The 27,276-nt window shown below is 32.9% G+C and overlaps 1 protein-coding gene across 2 annotated transcripts in view; it reads left to right on the forward strand.

Annotated features, from left to right (window-relative positions):
* The window catches only part of LOC140437250 (inter-alpha-trypsin inhibitor heavy chain H4-like), a 57,190-nt gene that overhangs the window by 14,679 nt on the left and 15,235 nt on the right, over positions 1–27,276 (forward strand). For both annotated transcript variants that reach the window (XM_072526661.1, XM_072526660.1), the window contains exons 5-10: positions 6,703–6,984; positions 13,731–13,976; positions 14,130–14,424; positions 18,283–18,555; positions 18,696–18,722; positions 23,130–23,177. In XM_072526661.1, coding sequence (XP_072382762.1) covers positions 6,703–6,984; positions 13,731–13,976; positions 14,130–14,424; positions 18,283–18,555; positions 18,696–18,722; positions 23,130–23,177 — 1,171 coding nt within the window. The remainder of the gene's footprint in view (positions 1–6,702; positions 6,985–13,730; positions 13,977–14,129; positions 14,425–18,282; positions 18,556–18,695; positions 18,723–23,129; positions 23,178–27,276) is intronic.

The raw sequence follows: 27,276 nt of genomic DNA on the forward strand, positions 1-27,276 counted from the left end.
AAAATTATAAACAAATTTTTGGCTTATAAACAAATAGAATATCTCGGTAACTATTGGCTTAAATTAAATTCAAGAAACGGCGTTGGCAAAGACTCGGTAAGACGTTTCTTATAAAAGAAAAAAAGTTGAATTACGGGCAATGGTTCCTGAGACACAACCAATCAAAGTTGACCGATATTTGCGACGAAGTCATAAACAATAGGACGTTAATCTTTAAACCATTACCTTTTTCTTTCGGAACTCTTTCTCGATAAAAATTTTCAATTATTTAAGATATTTATTACATACGAGGCATGTTTTTTAAGTAAGTACCGTTTTGCGATTCCGCCGCCGCAGCGCTACGGTCGGCGTTCCGCGCATGAGCGCTGGTTACCTACATCTCTTGTCTACGCACTGACGCCATTACAGTCTGATTCTTCATTGTATACTTGTTTACTCCAGTGTTTAAGATGCCTCCAACAATCGTGACTCACGCTGATTATGAAGTACGGGCTGTTATACGATTTCTTAGTGCTAAAGGCGTAAAACCGATCGATATTCATCGTGAGATCGTTGAAGTTTACGGACGAAACATTATGAGTGACGGAATGGTAAGGAAATGGGTGAGAGCATTTAAAGATGCCGCACAAATGTGCATGATGAAGAACGGAGTAGGCGTCCTTCGGTCGTTAATGAAAATTTGGTGCAGAAAGTGGACGAAAAGGTGAGAGAAAACAGACGCTTTACAATTTCATTATTGTCCGACTGCTTTCCTCAGTATTCTCGTAGTGTTTTGTATCGCATTGTTACCGAGAACTTGAATTACCGGAAATTGTGTTCACGTTGGGTTAGAAAAATGTTGACGGATTTGCACAAAACCCAACGTTTAGGCAGTGCATTGACTTTCCATGAGAGGTACCACAGTGAAGGTGAAGATTTTTTAGACCAAATTGTTACTGGTGACGAAACGTGGGTGGCCTACGTCACACCAGAATCGAAACAACAATCCATGGAATGGCGACATTCATCATCACCCAAAAGAGTGAAGTTTAAGCAAACAATTTCTGCCCGGAAAATCATGTGCACAGTTTTTTGGGACAGAAAAGGAGTATTGCTAGTGGAGTTTCTGCCTCGTAATGAGACAATCAATGCAGCGTCTTATTGTGAGACATTAAAAAATCTGCGTCGTGCAATCCAGAACAAAAGACGTGGCAAGTTGAGTAAGGGTATCGTTTTGCTGCATGACAATGCCCGTCCACATGTGGCTAATCAGACCAAAGATCTCATCAAATCATTTAAATGGGAAACTCTAGATCATCCTCCATACAGCCCTGATCTGGCACCCGGCGACTACTATTTGTTCCAGCACTTAAAGAAACACCTGGGCGGTCAGCGTCTTCAAGACGATAACGAAGTCAAAACATTTGTGATGCAGTGGTTAACAAGTCAGGCGGCAGAATTTTATCAGGAGGGTATTCAAAAACTGGTGCCACGTTATGACAAGTGCCTCAATATTCACGGAAATTATGTAGAAAAGTAGATTAAGGTACAGGCTTTCATGTAAAAATAAAATTATTGCCATATCTTTGCACGTGTTTTTTTAATTCCAAAACGGTACTTACTTAAAAAACACGCCTCGTATATCATAATAATAAAAACCATCGCTATTGCGCGTGAAAATACGAAAAAAATTAGGTTGAAGCAAATTGAATTTTAAATATCAAAATCGGTATACATAAAGAAATGTATTTTCTCGGTTTCCGACGTATCTCTAATAGAGCCATCTGAAAAACGCATTACAAAATGCCGGAGATGCTTTAGTTTTATCAATACATAGATGATCACATACACATAATGACCAACACTGCCCCTAGGAATATGTGTATACCATTGTACAGTAGCATCTACATGTCCGAAGATCAAACCGGTCCCACTTCACTGTGAAGTGGTACCTATCTGAACCCCAGGCTTTTGCTCCACCCCTCCCCAACTTGTGAATTACGTGGGGTGGCTTATGATTAGACTTCGGCAAATATGCAAATAAAAATGTAGAAAATATGCGCATAAATATGCACGTGTTTACCCGAAAATATGCAAATATTTTACAAAATATGCATACAAATAAATAAAAAAATCGTAAAATAGTAACAATTTTATTTTAAAAAAAAAGTGTACATAACTAAATATTTCCTACTATTCATTAAGATTTACATTTATTTTAAGTAACTACATCATTTTTAAGTATAAATAAACTTATTTAGAATTATGGTAACAATAAATGACCAAGTGGTGTTCAAAATTTTCTAACAAAAACTTGTGGCTTCTGTCTGAGTACATATATTTATATATGGAAAAACTTCGTTTAACATCAACTGATGTAACGGGAGCATTTTTCAAACTAACCAAAACATTTGGTTCTAAATTAATTGTTTCCGAAATATTTCCAGCTAGAACACTGACTACTTCAGAAAGAATATGGTAACTTTTATTTTTTTCCATAGTAGCTTCAAATTTTTTTAAAATATCTTTTCCAATATTACCTCTAACGTTTCGACAACATGACGCAAATTCTTGTATTAATGCTGTACTTTCGAACAATGACAGTTTTGGTGATTCTAACTGAATAATTGTTTTTTGAACAAAACTAAAATTTGATTTTATAAATGAAAGTTCTTGTTGAAGCAAGTTACTCTGAAAAGTTTGTTTAGAATCCAAAAGAGATTGGGAACTTTCATCTGTTAACGTATCAATTATGTTCTTTATTTTAACAAAATGATCTGCATAAAAATTAGCTGCTTCTAACCATGTTCCCCATCGCGTTAAAATAGGTTGTGGTGGAAGAGGAATGTTAGGCAGCATTTCTTTATAAAGTTGAATTCTTATAGGAGATTTAAGAAATACTTTTTTGACACTGGATATCATGGTATTTACAAGTAGAAACTTTTTTCGTATTTCCTCTGCAACTCTGTTTAATCCATGCGCTTGTGTAACATGTATTAAATCTGGGAAAAATATTTTTAAATTTTGTCCTGCTTTCACCATATAAGGAGCAGCATCCGATAAAATAAGCAGTAATTTATTAGAAGGAATAGTTGTCGGAAGAAAAAAAGTTGCTAATGTTTCTTGTATAAAACGCGAAATTGTTAAAGCATTTGTTTTCTCAAGTTGCTGGCATGAAATAAGATGAGATTTTGGTAAGGTATCTTCTTTAAGAACACCAATCAATAAATGAGCAATATACTTTCCTGAGGAATCAGTGGTTTCGTCTACAGATATGTAAAAATAATTATCTGCAATTTCTTCCTTAATATTAATTAACACCGACGAGTATAGCCCGTTCACATTATTTCTTCTTAGAGACCGATCACTTGGAACATTAAGTTTGCAATATTTTTTTAGAAACGAACTAAAATTTACATTTGCTAATTTTGAAAGCGGTATGTTTGCAGACACTAATGCGCGACACAAGTCTTCATTAAAAGTTTCTTGCTCATCTAATTTTTTTGAAGTAGATTGGAAACATTTAGCCATTGAAGTTTGATGTTTTCCTCCTATTTTTCCTTTTTTTTGCAATGTGTGAAGCAGTTCTCACATGTTGGTCTATCTGAAATTTCTTCTCACATGCTATCTATAAATAAAAATAAAAACCTTTATTTTAACCCAACCTTTAAAATATAAAAATATACAAGGTGTTTTTGGTTAATTAAATAACTGGTTTGGAAAAAAAAACACTCGCTAAGTGTTTTAAATGCAGTATTAATCCACAAATTAGTTTTTGTTACTAACCATCAGTACATCATATAACTTATTTTAAAATTCAACAAAAGTTTTTTTTTTTTGTTAATTCAATTACAATAAAAATAATTGTGTTTTAGAATAGCTGACTTCATAAAAAAAAGTAAAGGTGAAAAATTTTTCTAAATACACACCATTGTATTGTACCATGGACAATTTTTTCTCACTAAAGGAAGCTATTTTTCATTTAAAAACAACCTACGAGTACTAAATTTCAAGTAAATACGTTTATTGGTTTTAAAGTTATTGTTGTTATTAACTAAAAGAATTTAATTTTTTTTAATTTTAACACCCTGTATCTCGAAAAGTAAATAAGTTTGACCCCTCATTAACTATATCGTTTTGTTCAATTTTTCGAGAAGTATCTACAGTCAAACGTTGTAAGTGTCATTTGGAAACACCCTGTATGTATGAAATATTAGATATTTAATAGAAAATATTAGATACTTACAATTTTGCCACAGACTGAACAGTAGATTTTCCCATATCCATAGACAGCTCTTTATAAGGTTTAATCCAAGTTGAAGCACTGGTTGTTTTAGGCATTATAAAATCACAATCTTCCTTTTTGTTACGCACAACGAGTGTTTACGCTTTGAATATCAAAACAAAAATGATTTACAAATCTGAGCATCAAATTAGAAATGTTTAGGTACCTAATTCAATAAACTGGGAGATTTTGGAAAATCCCTAAATTAGGAACAAAACTATTAGCCGTTTACCTGCTGTTAAGATACAATAAATTGTAGATAGATTTGGGGATTAGATCATAAAATGCAAATGAGCGAACCCTTAGCGATTATCCAATAACTGAATGCCTCAGTGACCGAGACTTTCTAAGAATGTTGAGGGCTACTTAAATTGATCTTCTTTGAAATTGTAAATGTTTTGTACCTGTAGAGATTACGTACTTAGATCATTTCTTGATTAAAATGACTACAAAATTTTATACAAGAATTGAAATAAATTGGTATGTTTAAAAATTTTCAAATACAGTATAAAAATCTGAACTTTTATGCACTTTATGCAAACTTTTATACAAATATGCCAAAATATGAAATATTTGCATAAAATATGCACAATATGCAAAATATGCAATATGCATATTTGCCGAAGTCTACTTATGATCTTAAAAGTTTCGGGTGCCCTGAGTAATGGAACACCCTCTGTTTACATGACTGTGGTTAGGCCAGCTATCTAAAGGGGTATCACACATATCGGCTTTTCTCCCTATTTACTTTACTGATTCTATATATAAGATACTCTAGCATGACTTCGGGACTTGAGTCCCTAAAAAAAGACGTGTGCTTCGAACAGAGGGCCACCAACCTAAGTTGATGACTTCCTGTCTGAACTTTGTGTGTGCTCGGTCACTCAGCCTCCGATGTGGCAAAATAAATTTTGTTCTCCTCGTCGGCTGAGCATCTGAGTGGTCTAGTCACCGAGCCCATGTTTATAGCACATGGTCTCGATGCTCAGGTTCCGTGATAGTGTCTTTATGTGACCTGCCAAAAGGGCCTACGCCTAAGCAGCTGTATAAAAGGTTTGATGGGTCTTTTAAACTTATTCATTTAGTTTAAGTGCGAGCATAGGTTACATTTACATTTTTTATTTTTTGCAAGCGCAACTCATCTCACTAAAGCTATCATTATAATTTTCAATTAAAATTTATTCATTATTATCATTATTGTCAATATAATTTATATCTTCACTCAAATCAATTTTAACTATACTTTTGCAAGTTTCCCCGTGGCAACCAATACACAGTTTTTAGCACTTTATGCCGTGCTTACGATACCTATATTTTTGTTCGAAGTTACCTATTCAAGAACAAAATATTTTTGTAATAATAATAAGTACCAAACATGTTTTTTCCATCTTAATATATTTGTTATCCCCTCTCCATTCATTAAACGCATCACACGCTCCAATCAGACCAATAACAACGGAGATATGATGTAATGTCCTTATGGCAATGCCGCCTATTTGTTTTTCGTCAATGTACTAATTACCCTCTCCCCTTTCCAACGAGACCTCATACGTTACGATTCGTCGAGCCGTTGTCGAGCTGTGCGGCTTTGCGACAAATTTCCGTAACGGTGACGGTCGCGTCACTGTAAGTCTGTCGCGTATTTAATGCTTTTTCCCCATCCAAAAAATGCACAACGTCGCTAAACAAGTTTTCACTTCAAAAATGGCAATATATACAGCATAAATACCTCCAAATAACTCTCAATAACAGTAAATCACTTCGTACTCTATGTATGTATACTTACTTTATCTCTAGGTCCTTGAGATAATCAAATGCTCTTAATAATGACGTCTAACTCTTAATATGATCCAAAGTTGTCACTGGAATTATAATCGAAACGGTTAAGAATATCCTAATTGATTGTTTGAATTGAGTACTAATGCGCGATTATATCGCTGGAAAACATCACTGTTCAGTGATTATAAATACTAAATTTATATTTTTATATTTAGTTTTTACTAAAATAAATACTAAATTACTAAAATACTTTTTAATAAAATAGTTTTCGACAATCAATTTTAAAACCTTAGATACCATTATTATTAGATGAGAATAGATGGAAACAAGTTACAACAAATAGAGAAGTGTTTAAACCATCATCATACGAAGTTAACATTATAAAATGATGGTTTGTAATAACCGCAGTATTAAATATAATATCACGTAAATGATAAATATTTGTTAAATTAAGAGCTTAGATCTCTCTAACTCATCTCATATACATACCTTTTATAGTGTTTTCTGGTACCATTACAATATAACAGTGTAGCGATTAGAGAATGGAAGCTATTGTTATAAAGTTTACATAAAATAATGGTTCGTAATAATCATTGTAATAAAGTAATATATCCGAAAGTTTATGCTGTTATCATTAGTATAATGTTTCTTTTTTTTAGGTATTACTTAACGATGGTTATTTTGTACACTTTTTTGCGCCAGAAAATATAAAACCTCTAACTGAACACATCGTTTTCATCTTGGATACAAGTGGCAGCATGTATGGTCAGAAATTAAAACAGTTGAAAGATGCAATGGCGAGTATTTTAAGCCAACTGAAAGATGATGATACTTTCCATATTGTTGAATTTAATACGTTTGTTTATGTATGGGATATAAATAATAAAGAAAAAATTAAAGTCAACATTACCGATGACGATAAACCTTTCGAAGATGTATTGGTACGTATATTTTAGTTTGTTTTTATTTCCTAATTTTTATAATTCTGGATCTATTTTCTTGTTTCATTTTACTTTTGTGATTAATATATACCGATAATAAACTAAAATTGCAACACATTTATATTTACAGCTCTAATATCGTTTTCAAGATATCAAGTTTTATTGTATTGTGAAAACGATTTCTATAATAAAAAATATACATAAAAAATAAGAATTCAAAACAATTTCTAATTTTTATGTATACTGTATCCAGGGTCGATCCTAGGGAGTCGGCCGCCCTCGTGTAAAGACCTAATGTCCACTTCCCTCTAGAGAATATTTCATATTTTTGTTAATATTTGATGACGATGACATAAACTCATCTATCCATCCAAGAATAAAAAGTAAAACACTAATAACAATGCAAATAAAACAATAAACGCAAAAGTTTATTTTTTAGGCCAGCCAGGTTTTAATAGTAAAAAATACTTAACCAAGATATTAAAAAAAAAAAACAAAAATAAAACCTTTTAAATAAAAAAAAATAGATATGTTATAATTCATGATTATGATACTAGCTTTAGAACCCTGTGTGGGTGCTAGCCCCCTCAAGAATTTCTCTCCAGTCATCCCTATCCAATACAAATACAATATCCAATCCAATACAAAACAACAGTATTTAGTAAGGAAATACAAATACTTAAGCCTAAATCTCATGAAACAACAAGTATGTAAATTCTAAGTACAACATACTACCTACTAATAGTTCTACTAATTATTTATAAACTAACTTTTCTGGCTGTCTGGGAAGCATATTTGTCAATAATTTCGTTGATATCAATTTTTTAGAGAATTCGTATTCGTTAGAGATGATGGCGAAATCTGTAAGCCGTTTTTATGCCATCTTCTTTGTCCTCAGCGTTTCCTTTTTCAAGGGTCGCTGTTCCTTACTCTTCGTCGCCACTCTTTTCTGTCCACCGGATCTTCTTCACCTAAACCTTTCTCTCTCAAGCCACACAATCCTTTCACCATCTCATCGGTTTTTTTCTACCTCTTCTTCCATCAACTTCTAACAGCTCTATTCTTCGTCCTACATAGTTTTCATATCTACATCTGACATGACCAAACCATTGCAGTTTTTGTTCGTAATTTTTTTTTAGACTGTAGTCACCCCGGCTCTTTCCCTCATCAAATCGTTTCTGATCCTATTCCTTCTAGTCTTACCCAACATCCACCGTAACATTTTCATTTCAACTACATCCATCTTCTTTTGCTGAATCTTCTTTACAGGCCACACTTTAACGCCGTACACCAACGCAGGTCTCACCCCACCTTTGTATATGTTTCCTTTCAGTCCTTTACCGATTTTTCGATCGCAAAGTAAAATGTTTATTCGCTTTCAGTTAAATCACCCAGTTTGTATCCTGTGGGCAATTTCTCGATCTGGTGTCCCATTTTCCGTTATATGGGAGCCAAGGTATTTAAATTTTCCTTCTCGTCCTAGTTTTTCTCTAAGCAATTCTATGTCACCAACCATTCCTCTTCCTCTCACCCACATATACTCCGTTTTCGATCTGCTAACCTTAAGACCTCCCTCTTCAATAGCCCTTCTTTAACACTTCAACTTAACAACCTTCAACGGTATGTCTCAGGACTTGCACCGTCTCAGGACTTGCAATTTAATGTAGAGTCACATGTCGCCATGTTACCAATCCAACGGTAACTTTATCATCTTAATTTTAAACAAGACATAATGTAAACTAAATTTCATTTAGTGATTTTTTAAAGGGTTTTTACCCCCATATTTAGTGGCTACATTCATGTATTAACCTGACACTGATGATGGAATACTTATTCCGAAAACTTTTTGTCTATTTAACGTTTTTATATACCTTTTTATAAAGGATTTTATTAAAAATTTTTTTTATCAAATGTAGCTCAGTGTATTTCTCTCAAATTAAACAAGGCATCCCCAAAACCCAAACTATTATTCTCCTATGAATGTCTCTCTCCTTAACTACAGATATCTTCCAAATTTTTATTGTGTGCGATTAATTTATCCCTCTATAGTTCTTACAGTCCTGAAAGTCCTCTTTAGCTTTAAACAACGATGCCATCACACTCTCTCTGCATTCATTGGGCATCCTTTCTTCCTCATATATCCTACTAATATATTTTTTTGTGTCATATTAATTATTAATAATTTTTAATTTACTGAAACTTATTTCTTCTTATTTCCCTAAGTTAAAGAAAGAGGTGAGGTTAAAAATATTTTTAACGCAATAGCAAAATTTGGAATAATTTTTTTCAAATATAATTTTTAATAATTTAGTTGGCAGTTTTTCACCTGGAAAAATATGTTTGAAGTTCCCTCATTAAAGAGTTGTTTACATCAGTGGCGCACCGAGGGGGGGGTTTTGGGGGTTAAAACCCCCCCCCCAGGACCCTATTCCGACACTATTACTTACACATTTTAAGGTCTCAAAATGGAGGTAACACCATAAAAAAATTTTGATGACCAACCAAAACCCCCCCCCCAGAGGCAAATTCTAGGTGCGCTACTGGTTTACATTAAAGAGTTTATATCTTTAAGGATACATTGTTTCTCCTATACATGTAACTTAATATCTAAGTCAATGCAATGTGAAGTATGAAGCACATAGATTTTAGAAATTCAAGTTAAATTCGATTTTGCATATGTTCAATTTGAATTTGGTTCAATGCCACAACGTGATATTAGGAAAGGGTATTACTAAACAAGAAAGTGGAAATGTTATAATAATATAGAGTAAGAGTAGGTATATTTACGAATATGTGACCCTGTGTAAACAGCACAATTCACGTATTTAAAGCGAAATGTAAATAGACAAAAAATAAATTAGTAGTGCTGCCGTCGTTCGTAATATAATACGAACCCCGACCGGGGTTACAATTATATTGTTAACTTATCCAATAATTAAAAAGTACAATCGATATTTTTTTGGGAAAGTGAACATGGAAAATCAGTTGGGCTAACGCTGCGGAAGCCCGACACCACATGGCAATCCTGCCATCCCAACACCACAGCAGGCTTTCATACGATTATCATTAGAAATGTTATGAAACTCATGCCGAAAGCATAATATTGAATACCACTCAGATAATAAGGTAAATCTTTTAAATACATAGGAAATGGCGTGTTCAAGAATTGCAAAATAGAAAGCAGATATAAGATGAAAAATTAAGAATCAATACCTAAATCTCTAGCAAGTATTGTTGCTGATTCGATATAATGTTTTCAAATTAGTGCCAGATCCTTGAACTTCCAAATATTTTTTAAGATTATCTACGCCTGAAATGCATTCCGCGATTTTTAATTTAGAATTTTAAAGAATTTTACTGAAGGCATCAATGTTTAATATTAAATCATACCAAATTACAATACATCACAAAAATTTACATGTTTCTAGACTTTTAATTATTGATTTAGCACCCATTTTTATTTTCGTGTTTCCGGTGGGATCTTTAATTCTTCTTTTTCTTCTTTTTATGTAGACATGACTCTGTTTTTAAATGTGCCTCCAGTAAGTTGTTATTCCATCGTTTTCATGGACTTCCTACTGATTGTGTTCCTATTGGGGAACCGTCTCTTGCCATCTTTACTACTCTATTTGTTGTCACTCGGCTTATATAATCGTTCCATGCTACTCTTCATTTTCTTACCCAGTCCTTCATGTTCTCCACCTTGCATCTATGTTATATATCAGTACTTCTAGCTCTGTCCCATAGTGATTTACCATCAATTTTTCTAAGTGTTTTCATCTTTGCTGTTTCTAACATCCCTTTTGTCCTCTCTGTGTCAGGTCTTCTTTCTGCCGCATATGTCATTATTGGTCTGATGAATGTTTTGTAAATTCTGCCTTTCATTTCTTTCCCGATATTGTTATTTCTCCATATTGTTTAATTCAGGCAACCTGCGGCTCTTTTTGCTCTATTCACTTAATCTTCCACGTCTGTTTTGAGTATTATAGTACCTACTAGGTACTTTCCGTACCTAGATAATGTAATGCTTAGATATTTAAATTCTATCACTTGTTCTCTTATCTGACCTGCCAGCTCCAATTCACTTTTTAGTAAATTTGCTGTTATAGCCATGTATTTTACCTTTTTTGTGGATAACGTCCTTTAATGCGACACGATCAAATGCCTTCTTAAGGTACACGAAACAAATGCCGGTTTGTTGTATTCTAATGATTTCTGTTGCCCTTGCCTCATTATAAATATAGTGTCAATGCATGATCTTCCCGACCTAACACCTTGTTGTTCTTCTGCTAATGTTATAATTTCATTAAGTTGATTAGTTATTACTTTGGTTCTTAATTTTAGTGTTGTTTTTAATAAATTAATTTCTCTGCAATTTTTCTGGTCCGATTTGTCTCCCTTTTTGATGAGAGGTATTAGGAAGCTTGATCTCCATTCTTGAGTAATTCTGTTTTGTTAAATTATTTTTTGGATTATTTAGACATTATAACATCTTTTAGAATCTTTAATTAAGGCATTAAGCGCAATAATTTTTAGGTTTTGTTTTAGAGGTCTAACAGCATTGATACAACTTTCCCACCTTGTTTCACCTAACGGTTTTAAGTTAGACATTCCACGCTCTAAAAATGCTCTTGTAGTAAATCCAATCGAAATGAGGACACAGAAAAGTAATTATAAACCTCTTATGCCATATAAAAAATCAAAAAATTTCACTACTAGACCTGGCAGCGTCAATAACGAGGAGATTTAATGTATGAGCCGCATACGGCACGTATGATCCTTTAGTATTGATATCACGGATCTGTTTCTGAAGCCCTATTGTTTTCCTTTCATTTTCGATCCATTCTCGTAGCCCTGACTCAATATATCTTTAACTTCTAGCTGATGACTAGTTAATAGCTTCTCTAATAAAAAATTGCATAGGCTTTTCCAGATATGTAGTATTCAGACACCTAATTACAGACGTTATTTGTTCTGTGTAATTAATATCTGGCTTAGAGGCGAGAACCGTAGCATAATATTTGGCTTTGAATTATTTCTGAATAAGCTGTCATGAATAAACCGACACCAGTATCGCTGATAACAAAAAAAAAACCTTTAACTATTGCTGCCTTTGCCACGAATTTTGCTCAATGAAGAATGTGTCAATGTGTATAGAATTAAAGAGTAAACAATAATAGACCTACAAATTTTGCACTACACTCTAATTTTTTAATGCTATCGAAAAAAATGAGACTGTGATAAATTTTGTTTTATTGATAAAATTAGAAGCGCCATGTAGACGCCCTTTGCTTTAGTTGCATGCATGCGGCGCACGCTATTCACACCTGCTAGGATCGGACCTGACTTCAGAGTTCAGAATGCATTCTAAAATCTTAAATGCCAATACTATTTTAAAAGAAACAAAGTTAAGATTATACGGGACTGTGATCCAAGAGTACTGTGTGACAGTGTATGTTGGGTGATCAATAAAAAAGAAGAAAGTGCATTGAATATCTACCAAAGAAGTGTGCTAAGAATGGAATTAGGAGAGGGAGTTTAAGTGAGGAAAAACGAGTCAATATGAACAAATGCCCAAGTTCAGGTGTTATATGTAAAGCTAGAAACAAGCAATGTCGTTAAAACAAAAAGACTTGGTTAATTAGGAGTTGTGACAAGAACAAGAGAGGGAGGATAAATTAAGAATAAATTGCTGAGATGTAAAATATGAAGATGGCGAATACGAAAATAATTATTATACTAAATTTGAAATACATAATAGCAAAGTTTTAGTGGTAAAAGATTATAGCGGTCTTTATACAGGACTGTTCAAAGCATAAAAATTAGAAATGTTGGTCTTCTTGTTTCGGTTTTGTATAAGAATCTATAAAAATAAGATGTGCATCCGACAAACATCAAATACAATGACAGCATAAAATGTAATTTGGCTATTTCTTCTCTTTTTCAACCATTTTTCATCCACTCCAAAATGTAGGTCTCCCCCAATGGCTTCTGTCTTCTCTATCTTGTTTTTTTTACAGTTATTTATCTCTTTTGAGGTCTCCCTATGCTTCTTGTTGTCTCCATTGGTTGCCACCTAAGAATTCTCTGTGTCCACCTGTTATCGTCATATCTGGCTATATAACCGGCCCAGCGTCATTTCATTTTGTAATTTCTTCCACGATATCCCTGATCTTCGTTCTACGCCTTATCTCGGTGTTTCTAATTTTGTCTCTTAGTGATATTCCAAGCATGTTTCGTTCCATTGCCCTTTACGTTGTTTCTAGTTTTTAAGCAGATTTCCTGGTAATGGCTACGGTCGCCAACCCGTAGGTACAAATTCTTGGATATTATCTGTTATTAAAACTATGTCAGTTGCAAATCTCAAACAGTAAGTATGATTCGTCGATATGTATAACCTTTTTGTTACATTTTGCTATCACCCCATTAAAATCTGGTTATGATATGTTTCATTCTTCTATAATTATTTCTTGTTCTACCTGAAACTATTTACGTTTATGATCCAACTGAACAAGTTGCTGCATCAATAGAATTTCAATTCACAGCATCTGATATTTCTAAATTAAAACAATTCTTATTATTGTTTTATAATCGAAAAGTTGTGATTCAATGCTCATTTAGACACGTTTCTGTTTGATTTAACAAAATATTTATACACAATGTATAGCCTAGAACTCGTCTGGCAAATCTATTACACAGTTTATTGAACATACTGCTCTTTATGCAATATAATTGTATTATTTTAGAAAGCTGTACTTCCACCCGCAATTCAAGCTACAAAAGAAAATATAGTCAAAGGAAAAGAGGTAATAGAGAAACTTCAGGACGAAGGTATAACAAATATGCTTTCTAGTTTAATAACTGGACTACATTTAGCAAAATACACTTATAAAAATGAGACTGAAAAGACGCATCATCAACCCATTGTCATCTTTTTGACAGACGGAGATCCAACAGCTGGCATCATTAATACAGATGAAATTACAAATATCGTAAGTATTTCTTATTATTTAAATCCCAATTAGGACAATTAGGTGTCAATTAAATGGAAGCGTAATTAGACGACATAATTTAGCCTGGATTAAAGATGGATATTAATTAGATGGAGCGTTTGAGAACATAATTAATTAGCTTTTATTTTTTAGACAACAGACTACAACTCCGGAGACATTAAAGTCCCACTGTTTTCACTGTCTTTTGGCGATGAAGCAGACAAAAACTTTCTGAGAAAATTATCCCTGAACAATTTGGGATTTTCGAGGCATATCTACGAAGCCGCTGACGCCTCACTGCAACTACAGGAATTCTATAAAGAAATTTCTTCTCCTTTGTTAGCCAACGTCCATTTCAAATATGATTCTGACGTAAAGGCAGTTTCCAGAAAAGATTTCCCAATTTTCTTCAGAGGATCGGAATTGGTAACTGTAGGAAAATATGAAGGTGAGAGAATTATTTATTTATTTTATTATTTAGGGTTAGCTTAACTACAATTAATATTCATTCATTTATACATGAACACATACAATAGTTTATAATTTACTGGATTTATATTGAGTATTTTCTTATTATTATAATTCTATTCCTAGTTTTTCTGCCTCTCGTCGAACTTGTCCATCCCCCTTATCGCCGGTTGGCCAAACTTGTTTTTCCCCTGTTGTCTAGCTAGTTGTATATTTTTTGCTAGTTTTTCGTCATTTATTCAGCTACGAGATGACCGAACCATCCTAGTTCTCCCTCACTTATAATTGTTTATATTGGTTTCACTTCTGAATTTGCTATTACCGTCGTGTTTCGTATCCTAAATATTTTCTGTTTCCTTCGTAGTTGTTTATTAGTACCCATCATTCACTTGCATAAATTCTTGATGGTCTTACTATTTTCTGAAGTATTTGAGTTTTTATTTTTCTTAGAAATTTCTTTTTTCCCACAGAACGCTTTTCTTAATATATTGAACAGTTTTCCTACTTTTTCACTTATATAGTTTAATTATTCGTGTCTGTCCATATTCTTCAGTGACTATACCTTCAGATAATTTAGTTGCTGACCTGTTCTACTTCTTTGTCTTCTATGCTAACTGTATTTCTCTTTTTTGATGTTGCAATATTTTGATTTGCTTTTGTCGGTGTTTTCGTAGAGTTACATGGTTCATCTTTTTTATCTATTTACCCATTGTCATATTTTATTATTTCTTCCTACATTTCTCATCAGCTATAATTAATGAGAACAACAGTGAACTAAGTAAGCAATGTATGAAAATTGTTTTAATCAATTTTCAAACATTTCCAAATGCCGTCTCTTCTTACTGTGTCCAAAGCTTTTTTTAGGTTAATGAAACAGATAATCTCTATTACTTTTCTCATTAGCTTTTCTCCTGTCTATCTCAGTATAAAAATGAGATCTTGATTACTCCTTCCACCCGAAGAAAGTCCACCAGTGGCTATTACTGTTCATCGGATTAGTTAATTGCCCTAGCGCTGTTGCGGATGAGGATGAAGACAGAAGAAAATGTAACGTACAGTGTATAAACGAATGTACACTAACAATAAACAGAAAAAAGAATGGAATAACCACATAAGCAGAATGGAGGAGACCCGAGTGGTCTAAATAGAAAGAGATAAATCACCAATCGGTAAAAGTATTGGACGACCGCGCAAAAGATGGATTGACAACCTTCCATAGAGATATTAATCCACCAATAAACAAACAGAATTGCTTATAAAGAGGAAGAAGAAGACGAATATGTAAGTCCTGGGTACAAGGATCCTCATTTGAAATCTTCCCCGTATTATGCAGGACAGCGTGAGGCGATATAGTCCCGCTACAAAAATAACTATGGTCTTAAACTTACTTATCATCGATTTGATGTTGCTTGTCCGCGCGCCGAGTCCCTGTTCCGGACCCAGTTAGCCGACTCAGCGCTCAAGTGTGTGCACTTTTTGCACTTGCAATTTTTCTAGGTTTTGTTAGTATTTTTTGCGTCTTCTGTTAGTGCTTTTTAAATTTTTATAGTAGCCGATATTATAGTAGCCGATATATTATTTTTTGGTTTTTTTATAATTTTTTTTTGAGCAATCTGAAAGAGAAATGCCTCAAGGCGAGCGTGATGTCTTCTTTTAATAGAGCTACAATATTATCTAGAGTTTGTTAGATCTTCGCTAACGTTTGTTGTTTTAATCTTCTATGCTTCAATCTATAAAACACATCACAGCCTAGTATCTCTCGCAGAATCCGGTTCGGGTGGTCTTCAAGCTCAGCTAATTTTATTCTGGCTTTTTCTTCTATCATCTATAATACCCTTACTTGCTTTAGATCTCTAAACAGGAATCCGTTGTGTGCTGCTTGTATTTCTTTTTGTTGGTGTTACATATATGTCTCCATACAAGAGGTGCAAGAGATTCATGTATTATTATGGGTACCTATTATGATACTGTTTATCAGTCTTAATTTGGTTTTCATTGCTAATTTGCTTCTTCCTTCTGTGAGTCCTCTTACTGCAGCTCTGACCGTCGCTGTTTTTTTAACTGTGTTAACTGCGTTTACGTATGGTTAAACTGAACGTTAAACAGTTATCGCTTCCTAATGAAAAATAGGTGTTAGTACTGACTGTAGTTCCCTCTACCAACATAAAACCAATAACTTGATGAAGTTGTCTCTCAAATTAGGTATGGCACCACAAGAAGTTAGTACTGATGTCAATATTTCCATATTTAGCATAAACTAAATATTTAAAATTATTTAAATCTATTTTTTGAATCTTTTATGAATATATTATCTAATTCTGTTGTGTTTTTGTTTAAAGAAATAAGCAAGTGGCAAATAGAAACTCTCCACATGTATATATACCTACAATTTTATTATCATTTTTATTATGTATATATATATATATATATATATATATATATATATATATATATACAGTAAAACCTCCCTTAACCGAAACCTTTTTAACCGAAACATCGTTTAACCGAAACGGCTGACAGTTTCAATAATTTCGTCAATAAAAAGTAAATGTTTGTCGCAAAACGTAAACAATTCCGTTAATTTCACTCACCAATTGATGTATATGTGTGTTGGGAAATCACAAAAACCAAGAGCTCTAAAAGATATTTCCGAAAAGGCATTTTAAAGTATAGAAGCCAAAAAAGTTCATGGATGTCGACCACTTTATTTTTAGAATGGTTTGAAAATGAATTCGTCTCAAGTGTAAAATCCTTTTTAAAATCAAAAAACCTTCTCATCAAAGCATTTTGCTTGTTGACAATGCGCCCTCACCCTCAAAATCTACAAAATGGTGACAATTGTCAGATTTTTGCCACCGAATATCACAAGCTTAATCCAGCCGTTAGACCAGGGAGTCATAGAGACATTCAAGAGACATTATAGAGAAGCATCCTTAAGACATCTGTTATTACAGGAGACGAATTAATCCAAAAGTGTTCCCGAAATTCTCAAATCTTTAACAATAAAACATTTTTATTGGTGAGCTGAGTCATGGGCCAAGATAAAATCTTCAACTTTGGAAAAATGCTGGAACAAACTTTTTGATAAGATTTTAATTGACGATCCTGAAGAAGAAAATGGTAAGAAAACGACAGAAGAAATTAAACCTTTCATTAAAAATTTGCCGGGACATGACGAAATTAACTAAGAAGAGATACGTGACTGGTTAGCAGCTGATGACTCAGAACGTGAATTCATCGACCAAGACATCATTGATATGGTTCTTTATCAAGACAAACTGAGCATATCAGATGACGAAGATGGCGACCCAAGAGGCAACAGGCAGCACAAGACCGTCGACGAGATTTTCAATGCTTTAGAGGAAAGAATTTTATACAATAGGCCTAATTAGTTAGGGACACGACTAGATTCTTAATTTTTGTTGTCATTACATAAAGTTTTGTCCTTTTCAGATTGTTTTACGTTTCGTCGAACAATCGAATGAGGCAAACTCATGACGTTCTGCAAATTAATGATGGAGGGAGAGAGAAACATCGTTGTCAAACGAAAACGCAAAAAAAATAGCAGATTTCTTTAAAAAGCATGTTAAACTTGTTCATTTTCCTTAATTTTATTACTTTATTTTGGATTTACTTATTAGAAAACATTACGAAATCAACTCATAGTATTTTTTAATACCAATACTTTGATCAAGAATATTATAAAAAACAATGTTATAATTATTTCGGTTAACGGAGGTTTTACTGTATATATAACATTATAATATATTTATCAAAATTACTTATTAATATTTTGTTCCAACTATCAAGAAATTTAAATGTTTTATTTATATTTTAGGAGCCTTTAGTGGTACAGTTGAAGGTTCTGGAATTGACGGATCCATCTCAGTGTCAACCAAAGTCGAAACACCAGTGTCTTCTCTTGAACGACTTTGGGCATATCTTACAGTAAAACAGAAGCTTGAAGAAAGGGAAACTGTCGCAAATAAAACACAACTTACAAAGGAGGCTTTGGATCTTGCTCTAAAGTACTCCTTTGTCACTGATGTCAGTTCTTTGGTGGTGGTGAAACCCAACGACACAAGCTCTGTTAATACTGTAGACGCATCAAGTGAGTACATAACTACTTGACTAATGTTTTAGTACCTGTGCACATTCTAACTTATCGATCGAAATAATTTAATTTTAAAGACAAAATATATGTTGTTTTTGTTTGTTACCTAAATATCTTATCCATTTGTTATTTTTCAGAGTCAGTAGACACGTCGAGGGTTTCAGGTAGGTGTTAATTTTTAAATCAAGCATATCTTTATTTCAGTTATATATTCAGGCTTAAAATGTATTTATTATTATGAGCAAATGTCGAAAGACACCATTAAGCTAAGCGATACCATTTACCAAAAATTATACAATGAAGCATTTTTGACAGAGTAGGACTTAAAGATGTAATCCATCTTCTATATAATAGAGAAGTTCCCCTAAATATTATAAAAACTATTAAAAATATCTACCAAAAAATTAAAGTTAAAATAGATGGACAACTTGCAGAACCTATAGAATTAGGCAACGGAATAAGACAGGGGGACTCACTGAACCCTATGCTCTTCAATTTAATCATATCAAATGCGTTAATAAAGGAAGAAGATACAAAATGGGAAACAAAGAAGTCGAATTGCTCTGTTACGCAGACGACGCAGTATTGATAACCCAAGATAAAAAGTGTCTTCAAAGACTGGTCCACATATTTAGCAAAAGAGCAAAAGAATGTAATATGACAATCTCATCTCAGAAAACTAAAACAATAGTAATCAGCAAAGAACCAATCAGATGTAAAATAGAAATTAATGGCATCACTATTGAACAAGTAATGGAAATAAAATACCTTGAAATTACACTGTCCAGCTATGAACACCTGGACATAGAAGTGAGAGATTAAGTACAAATAGCAAATAGACCGACAGGATGCCTTAATACTATATGGTGAAACAGACACATTAACAGTGAGATGAAGTCAAGAATTTATAAAGCCAGTGTAATACCAATAAGGACATATGCCTCAGAAACAAGACCCGATAGAGCCACAGCACAAAGGCTACTAGAAACGGCAGAGATGGAAGTACTGAGAAGAATTACAGGAAATATGCTAAGAGATCAAAAGAGATGCTGTAACGAAATATTTTGCCTACCACATAGGGTATTACTATAAGTGGTTGAAAATTGGGACAGAAGTTACTGGGAGTGGAGATAGGGCAAGCAAAATAAACGATACTTATGCGAATGGCACTCAGGGTTTATTTGGAGTAGCTGGGTCGTGGATAAGTGAATGGCAAGGGGGTTGGATTGGGTCAACTACAAAAATGAAACAAAGAAGTACTTACATCTCCTGGAACAAATGGACAAACAAAACAACAGGAAGGACCTCTAGCTATTTAAAATAAGGACGCCGCTTCGAGGTGACAAATTATAACGATTACAACAACTAGTTGTAACTATTGAAATAATTATTAGAAATGCAAAATATATCTTTTTAAATGAAACTTAAAAAAGGGGTTATAAACTTTTTTTCTAAATAAATAAAAACAATGGTTTAGGAGAAATAAATTAAACATTTATTGTTGTCTCACCACACACAGTTACAGATATAAATGGTACAAAATACTATATTAATAGTTACAAAGATTTATACCAAAAATAACAAAGAAAACTTACATGTCATCCGTTTACAAACTCTGTTTCCAAGTGGGAGGTGCTACAAAACTTACAAAAAATATGTTACACATAAAGAAATATCTTTAAAATGAAACTATTCATAGAGAGGTTAACCTTCTTTAAAAAACCAAAACAAATTGATGTCAATAGTAATAAAACGAGCTGTCATATGTCAACATTAAATTTAAAACAGAACAATTAAAGTGACAGTTAACCACGCCTTAAGACATATATTTTTAATTATTACAAATTCTTTACAAATCTTTATAAAAGCAATTATTAGAAAAAAATGTCTATCGTTACTTTAAAATTTAAAACAAAAAAGTTACCTTGATTTCACAAAAAATGCACTAAAACTTCTGTTGTTAGAACTGGAATTACTAAAATTTTTGGGGTTAAACTCTCTGCTACACGAACAAAAGAACTGCTTCTATGGTCTGGCGACCACGACAAACAAAACAAGGATGGAAACAACGATTCTTCCAAACCTCACTTAAAACTTTAAACTGTAATTATTAACTTCACACTGCTACACATTTCCCCATGAAAAAAGGACGAAAAACGAAGATATTACAAATTTAAAGAAAAATTTGGACTAAACGCTGGAAGCAGTTGTCTCTGACAACGCCTCAGCCAGAGTAAGTAAATTCTTAAAAATCCTTCGCTTAACTTGGTATAAACAAAACACTAAACGGGAATATTTATTTAAAACGCAGTATCGAGCAGCTTAACAATTAAAGAATACCGAGGAAATAACCATCTGTCAAATATTAAACAACTTTAAAATGGTTTATTTTGACTCGGCGACGCTAAGAGAAATTGAAAGGATCCGGTGTTTTAATACGTACGAATAGGAAATGAAATACACTAAAAATATTTTTCGATGTTTTAAATATATACGAGGAGATTTCAATATATATCAAGGAATTTGCAAATGCTACAAAGTGAAGACATTAGAAGAAAATGTAACCTACAGTGTTTAAACAAATGGATGCTAAAAAGAAAAATAGAATGGAATCACTATATAAGCAGAATGGGGGAGATCTGTGTCGTGTAGCAAGAGATAAATCACCAATCGGCAGAAGAAGTATCGTCAGAAGAAGTACCGCGCAAAAGATGGAGTGACAACCTTCCATAGAGATATTAATCAGCCAATGAACAAGCAGAATTGCTTGTAAAGAGGAATAAGAAGAAGAATAAGAACGGAAAGCTTAATAGGATTCAATTATACCATCCTACAACAGGCAAAGATAATGAAGAAGTTTAACGTTTTCATAAAAACAAAAAGAACATACTAAAATTAACAAAGTCCAAAGACACTACAATTGTAATAGACATAGACATATAATACCAAAAATTATTTAAATTATTAATTTTTAAATAATTACAACTTATTATTTCTCATTCCTATTCTTTATAACGGATCTATATTGCAGTACTCAGTCTAGGTATTTTCTAAAGAAAAACTTTGATAGTATCACAAAATATTGCAGATAAAATCGTACGAAACCAAATGTATAACTTAACTATGAATACTACATATATAAGTAGTATCAAATCAATAAAGTCATGTCCAGGTGTAGATCAAGTAGCATCAAGCCATAATTAAAATATGGCTAACATAAAAATAAAACTTAAAAAAAATAATAAAGCAAAAAATGGTTGATTAAAAGACATTAATACAAACAGATAAAATAGTGATAAAATGGTGATAGTGAATGTATCTTACGACAATAAATATTAAAATGATAGATAAATATGGACATCATTCAAGAAGCTATAACCAAACATCTTTAAAAATTATTCAATCATCATTAAAACATCTAAAAATTAATAAATAAGAGAAACGACTGAATGGCAGAATTTATTTTAAAATTTATGGATATTAAAGTCCAAACATTAGCTAGTCTTATAAATACGACTAATAGAATGTTACATATATGTTATCCTACTGTATGGTGTAGAAACTTGGACAATGAATAAGTATTGCTACAATAAGATCGAAGCATTCCAAATGTGGATTATTATAGAATAATTCTCAAAATTTCAAATGAAATGTCAAATGGATAAAATATGAAGTTTGGAAGTGTTTAAAAGAATTAAGAAAAAAAAGAACTACTATTTATCATGAAAACTCGTAAATTTCAATATCTTAAAAATGTTGGGTGATAAAAATCTGCTTCTGCAGAATCTCATCTAAGGGAAGATTGTAGGAAAAAGATGTATAACGGGAAAAAACATTTCATAGTCACGAAACTTAAAGTGATTTGATTGCAGCTTCAATCAACTATTTCATGAATCTGTATCCAAAATTCAAATAAATATGTTGACATCCAATCTTCGAAACAGAGAGGAGACCTGAACAAGAAGAGGGAGAATACATTAAAAATACCAAACATTTAAAAAGTAATGGTTTTCAAAGTTTTTTGAAATGTTATGAGGACACTTATTGAGAATGCCTGACGAACGTTGGCCCCAAAAGCTACACGGATGGAAGCCCCCTGGAAGAAGAAAAAGGGGTAGACCTCGACGTTCATGGAATGAAGGAATTAGAAGAGCGATGGAATCGAGAGGTTTGGAGGAGGAGCATGCCTTGGACCAGGAGGATTGTAGGAGGAGAACGGGAATACGGCGATAGCTGTCTCCAAAATGTGTTGTATTTACAAGTTGGATCGTGTAATATATATATATATATATATATATATATATATATATATAGGTATATATATATATAGGTATATATATATATATATATATATATATATATATATATATATATATATATATATATGATTTTTTTAAATATGATTCACGCTGCTTTAATGATCTCCTAAACGTTAGCCCAGTGAAACTATTGCTTTTAGTGACCATTGGGAGGACTTTAAATTAGTCGTCCCATTAATGTAACCTCGTATTTAATTAATGTAAAAAATGACATTATCCGCATATAAAATATATTAACTATAAATATTTTAGTTGTAGGTCTACGCTTCACCTTCGAGGATGCGGATTATGATGAAGGAGGTAAGTATTCCTAGGCAATTCGCTGGACTTATATATCTTATCGGATATATACTATGAAATTTTAATATCAGTTTTTAACATATCTACTTAACTAAACAAAGTACTTGGTAGTCAGAAATGTGGTGACAGAGAAATTATTTTAAAACAGTTTATTTTTCTAATACCTTTTAAAGTAATATAGTAAAATAATAATTTAGCTGTCTTCGATCATTTTTTTAGATATTGGTAAGCATATTGTAACCCTTTTAAAATTATTTTCTAATAGCAGTTATGAAATCACGGTCACAGTACAAATATTGATGAGATTTAAGAAATTTTTTGACTTCTTGATGACAAGCTCTTTACTATTGTTAAAGTAACCATAATCAGAATTTCTTGGAACCAATATTTCTTTAAATAATCTTCACATTTCTTCCGCAAAATTTCCACATATTCCAAAGTTAAATGATACTACTATTAGCACCTATTAGTATGAACAAGAGAAACAATAACAACAATCAAACCTCAAACTAAAAATTGCAAGTGGACTTGCATGGCACTTAGTTCTAACGTATCTATTCTGTGGATGTTTAAACCACAAAAACTTATCTGACTTTACACTTCTTCTTCTTCTTCTTTTTCTTCTTTTTATATAGACATGACTCTGTCTGTTTTTCGATGTGCCTTCAGTAAGTTGTCGTTCCATCGTTTTTCTTTTCTATTGCTCTAAGAGCTCTAAGATGAGTAGGATAACAAGCGTGACCAAATCTTACTATTATTAAGATTGTTATATGTATATTTTCGTTTATTCGATAAAAATGAAACGAGGATATACTACAAATTCTTAAATACTAACCGTCGAGAATTTAAACCACGATTAAAAATTTGTAAAGACACTAATGGTGAAATTCTACATGATAAAAACTCAGTTCTTAACAGAGGGGCACAACATTTCAGCGAACATCTAAATATAAACGATATTGAAGGAGAGTACAACATAGAAAATCAACAAAATATACAACGTCAACTACACGGTGAAGACCCAACAAGAGAAGAAGTGTCAAATGCGATCCTAAATCTCAAAGACAATAAAGCCCCAGGAATCGATGAAATCTGTTCCGAAATGTATAAAAAAGGTGGTGATCAACTTTTTGCAGCAATCCATAAACTAATAGTACTTATATGGCAGAATGAATGGGTACCAGAAGAGTGGCTGAAGGGAATATTATGTCCGTTGCATAAAAAGGGTGATCAACTGGAGTGTAAGAACTATAGAGGCATTACTCTGTTAGCATCTGCGTATAAAATCTTCGGCAATGTATTAGTTGAAAGACTTAAACATTTTACAAAGGATATTGTTGGTCAATATCAATGCGGATTTACTGCTGGAAAGTCAACTACACATCAAATTAAAGCACATAGGCAAATTCTAGAAAAGTCACTAGAATATAACATAGAAACACACCATCTCTTCATTGACTTCAAAGCAGCCTATGACAGTGTGAAAAGAACTGCATTATATAATGCAATGATCGACTTTGGGATCCCACCGAAGTTAGTTAAGTTGACCCAACTAACAATGCAAAACGTAAGCTCATGCGTTAGAAGTGAAGGAGAAAACTCTACGTTCTTTGACATTAATAATGGTCTAAGTCAGGGGGACGCGTTGGCGTGTCTGCTCTTTAATATTGCCTTGGAAAAGGCAATCAGACAATTAAATATTAGAATGAATGGAACTATTTTTAATAGATCGACGCAAATTCTCGCATTCGCTGACGATATAGTTATAGTAGGCAGAAGTATGAGAGACATGGTGCAGTGTTTTACAAAACTTGCGGATGCAGCAAGTGAATTAGGACTTGTGGTAAACGAGGAAAAAACCAAATATATGTTGGTTTCTAAAAACCCTCGAAATATCAAACAGAGAATTCAACTTAACAATCATACCTTTGAGCAAGTCAAAGAATTTACATATCTTGTATCACTATTAAACGCAACAAACAAGACAAGCAACGAAATAAAAAGACTCATAGCAATAGCAAACAGAACTCTTCACGGCCTCCAGAAACATTTAAAAAATGAAAATATAAAACGTGCAGTAAAGCTTAATATATACAGGACCTTAATAAGACCGGTTTTGATATATGGAGCTGAAACGTGGATCTTATCTCAAAATGATAAAAGACTTCTTGGTATTTTTAAGAGAAAAATTCTTAGAAAGATTTTTGGGGCCGTAAATAAAAATGGGCTATGGCGTCGAAGATACAACTTTGAACTATATCAGATATACACCGATCCAGATATTGTGAAATTCGTTAAAGTGCAGAGACTTAAATGGCCTGGACACATTGCTATGATGTCAGATCACGAATACACGAAGAGATTAACATTTTCAAAACCAGAGGGCACAAGAAGCAGAGGACGACCACGAATGAGATGGATTGATGATGTGGAAGAACACCTACAGATTCTAAGGGTTAGAAGATGGAGGGAAGTTGCCAGGAATCGACTGGGGTGGCGACTTCTTTGTGAGCAGGCCAAGATCCACAACGGATTGTCGAGACACTTATAATAATAAAAAATGTATATTTTCGCTCGGTAATAAATTTCTTAAACCATCTGGAATTTAGAGTATGTGGTTGTATAGAAACGTATTTTGTTGTTAAATGTTCGACAAAATTTTGCCAAGAAGTTCTCCAACGATCTATTTGATTTCTTTTAGAGATAAGAATAGTGTCAAGACGACAAATTTTCTCATCTGGTAAAATTTCAGCTGAAGAAATTATTGCGGCTTTAACAATAGAATCAACATGTTTTTTTATATTTTATAACAACATGGGTTTTTACCGAAATAAAATTAGTATTTTTTTTTATTTTTAAGGTTGACACACATGTTGTTAATTTAGTAAATGAAAAGATTAGAATTATAGTTGGATAACTTTGAGCTTTTGGGAGATAATAAGACTGACAATGAATCGGATATTATTAAAGCTGCATTATTGTTTAAACTGTCGAAATATATCAATACTTCAAGAATTGCTAGTGCTTCAGCACTAAAAATTGAGCAATTGGGAGGTAGTTTGAACATTTTTTCTGTCGACTTTGATGGAATGTAGACAGCACATCCGGTCTCTTTCTATATTTTGGATGCATCTTTATAGATTACAGTTGCCTTAGTCTATTTTTCTATAAAGAAGATGCATGAGTCTAATACTGAAGTATTATAATATGTTGGTATGTGTGTCTCACCTTAATACAAAAATTAGAAATAGTCGTTAATGCCAAACTTACTAATAATGTTGGTATACTTATTGTTAGACATGGCTCTAAAGGCGGTGCAAAGAGTTGATAAATTTTTATGAGTTCAGTAGTTGTTTGTTAGATAATCTATGTTTAGTGAACTTATTCCGGAATAGAAGGAACGGTTGATACATGAAATTTACACTATAAATTTTTCACTTAGATAATCTCGTCTAAAGTTCAAGGGAGGTTCTAAAGCTTCAACGTGCAATGGAGCTATTGGAGTAGACTTCATTGCTCTTATACATATACGTAGAATAGTACGTTGAAATATCTAATTTATTTTATTTAAAATGTGTTGACTTGCTGATCCATAAAGTATACATCCGTAGTCCAGAATAGATCTAATGTAAGATTTGTAAAAAAGCAAAGCTGTTTCTGCGTCGGCTATACATATATCTAGGCAAATATCAGTGCTTTACCTTTTAAATATCAGATTTTTCTGTTGGCATTAATATCGGCTTAATTTACATAATTGGTACTTGACCGTTCGAACGTTCCTATAAACCTAATAGTATAGTTTTGTAAATTCAACACTAGTTCTTTTATTACTTAGCTTTATTTAGTAATCTAGTACTACAGAAATACATATATTCTAATTTTATCAACCATGTGCTTCTGGCACCATTATATTTTTCTGCATAACCTATCCTCTTCTTTAGGTGCCGTGTCCGTATTCAGATGTTGGCCATCACCATGTTTACAATTTTGTGAAACTGTTCTTTACTGTGGTACCACATCATTGTCTATTACGCAGCCATGAAAGTTTCTTTCGACCAATCCATCTCTTTCCTTCCACTTTTCCTTGTATTATAAGGCG

This window comes from Diabrotica undecimpunctata, chromosome 3 (assembly GCF_040954645.1).
Source record: "Diabrotica undecimpunctata isolate CICGRU chromosome 3, icDiaUnde3, whole genome shotgun sequence".
NCBI classification, from domain to species: Eukaryota; Metazoa; Arthropoda; class Insecta; order Coleoptera; family Chrysomelidae; genus Diabrotica; species Diabrotica undecimpunctata.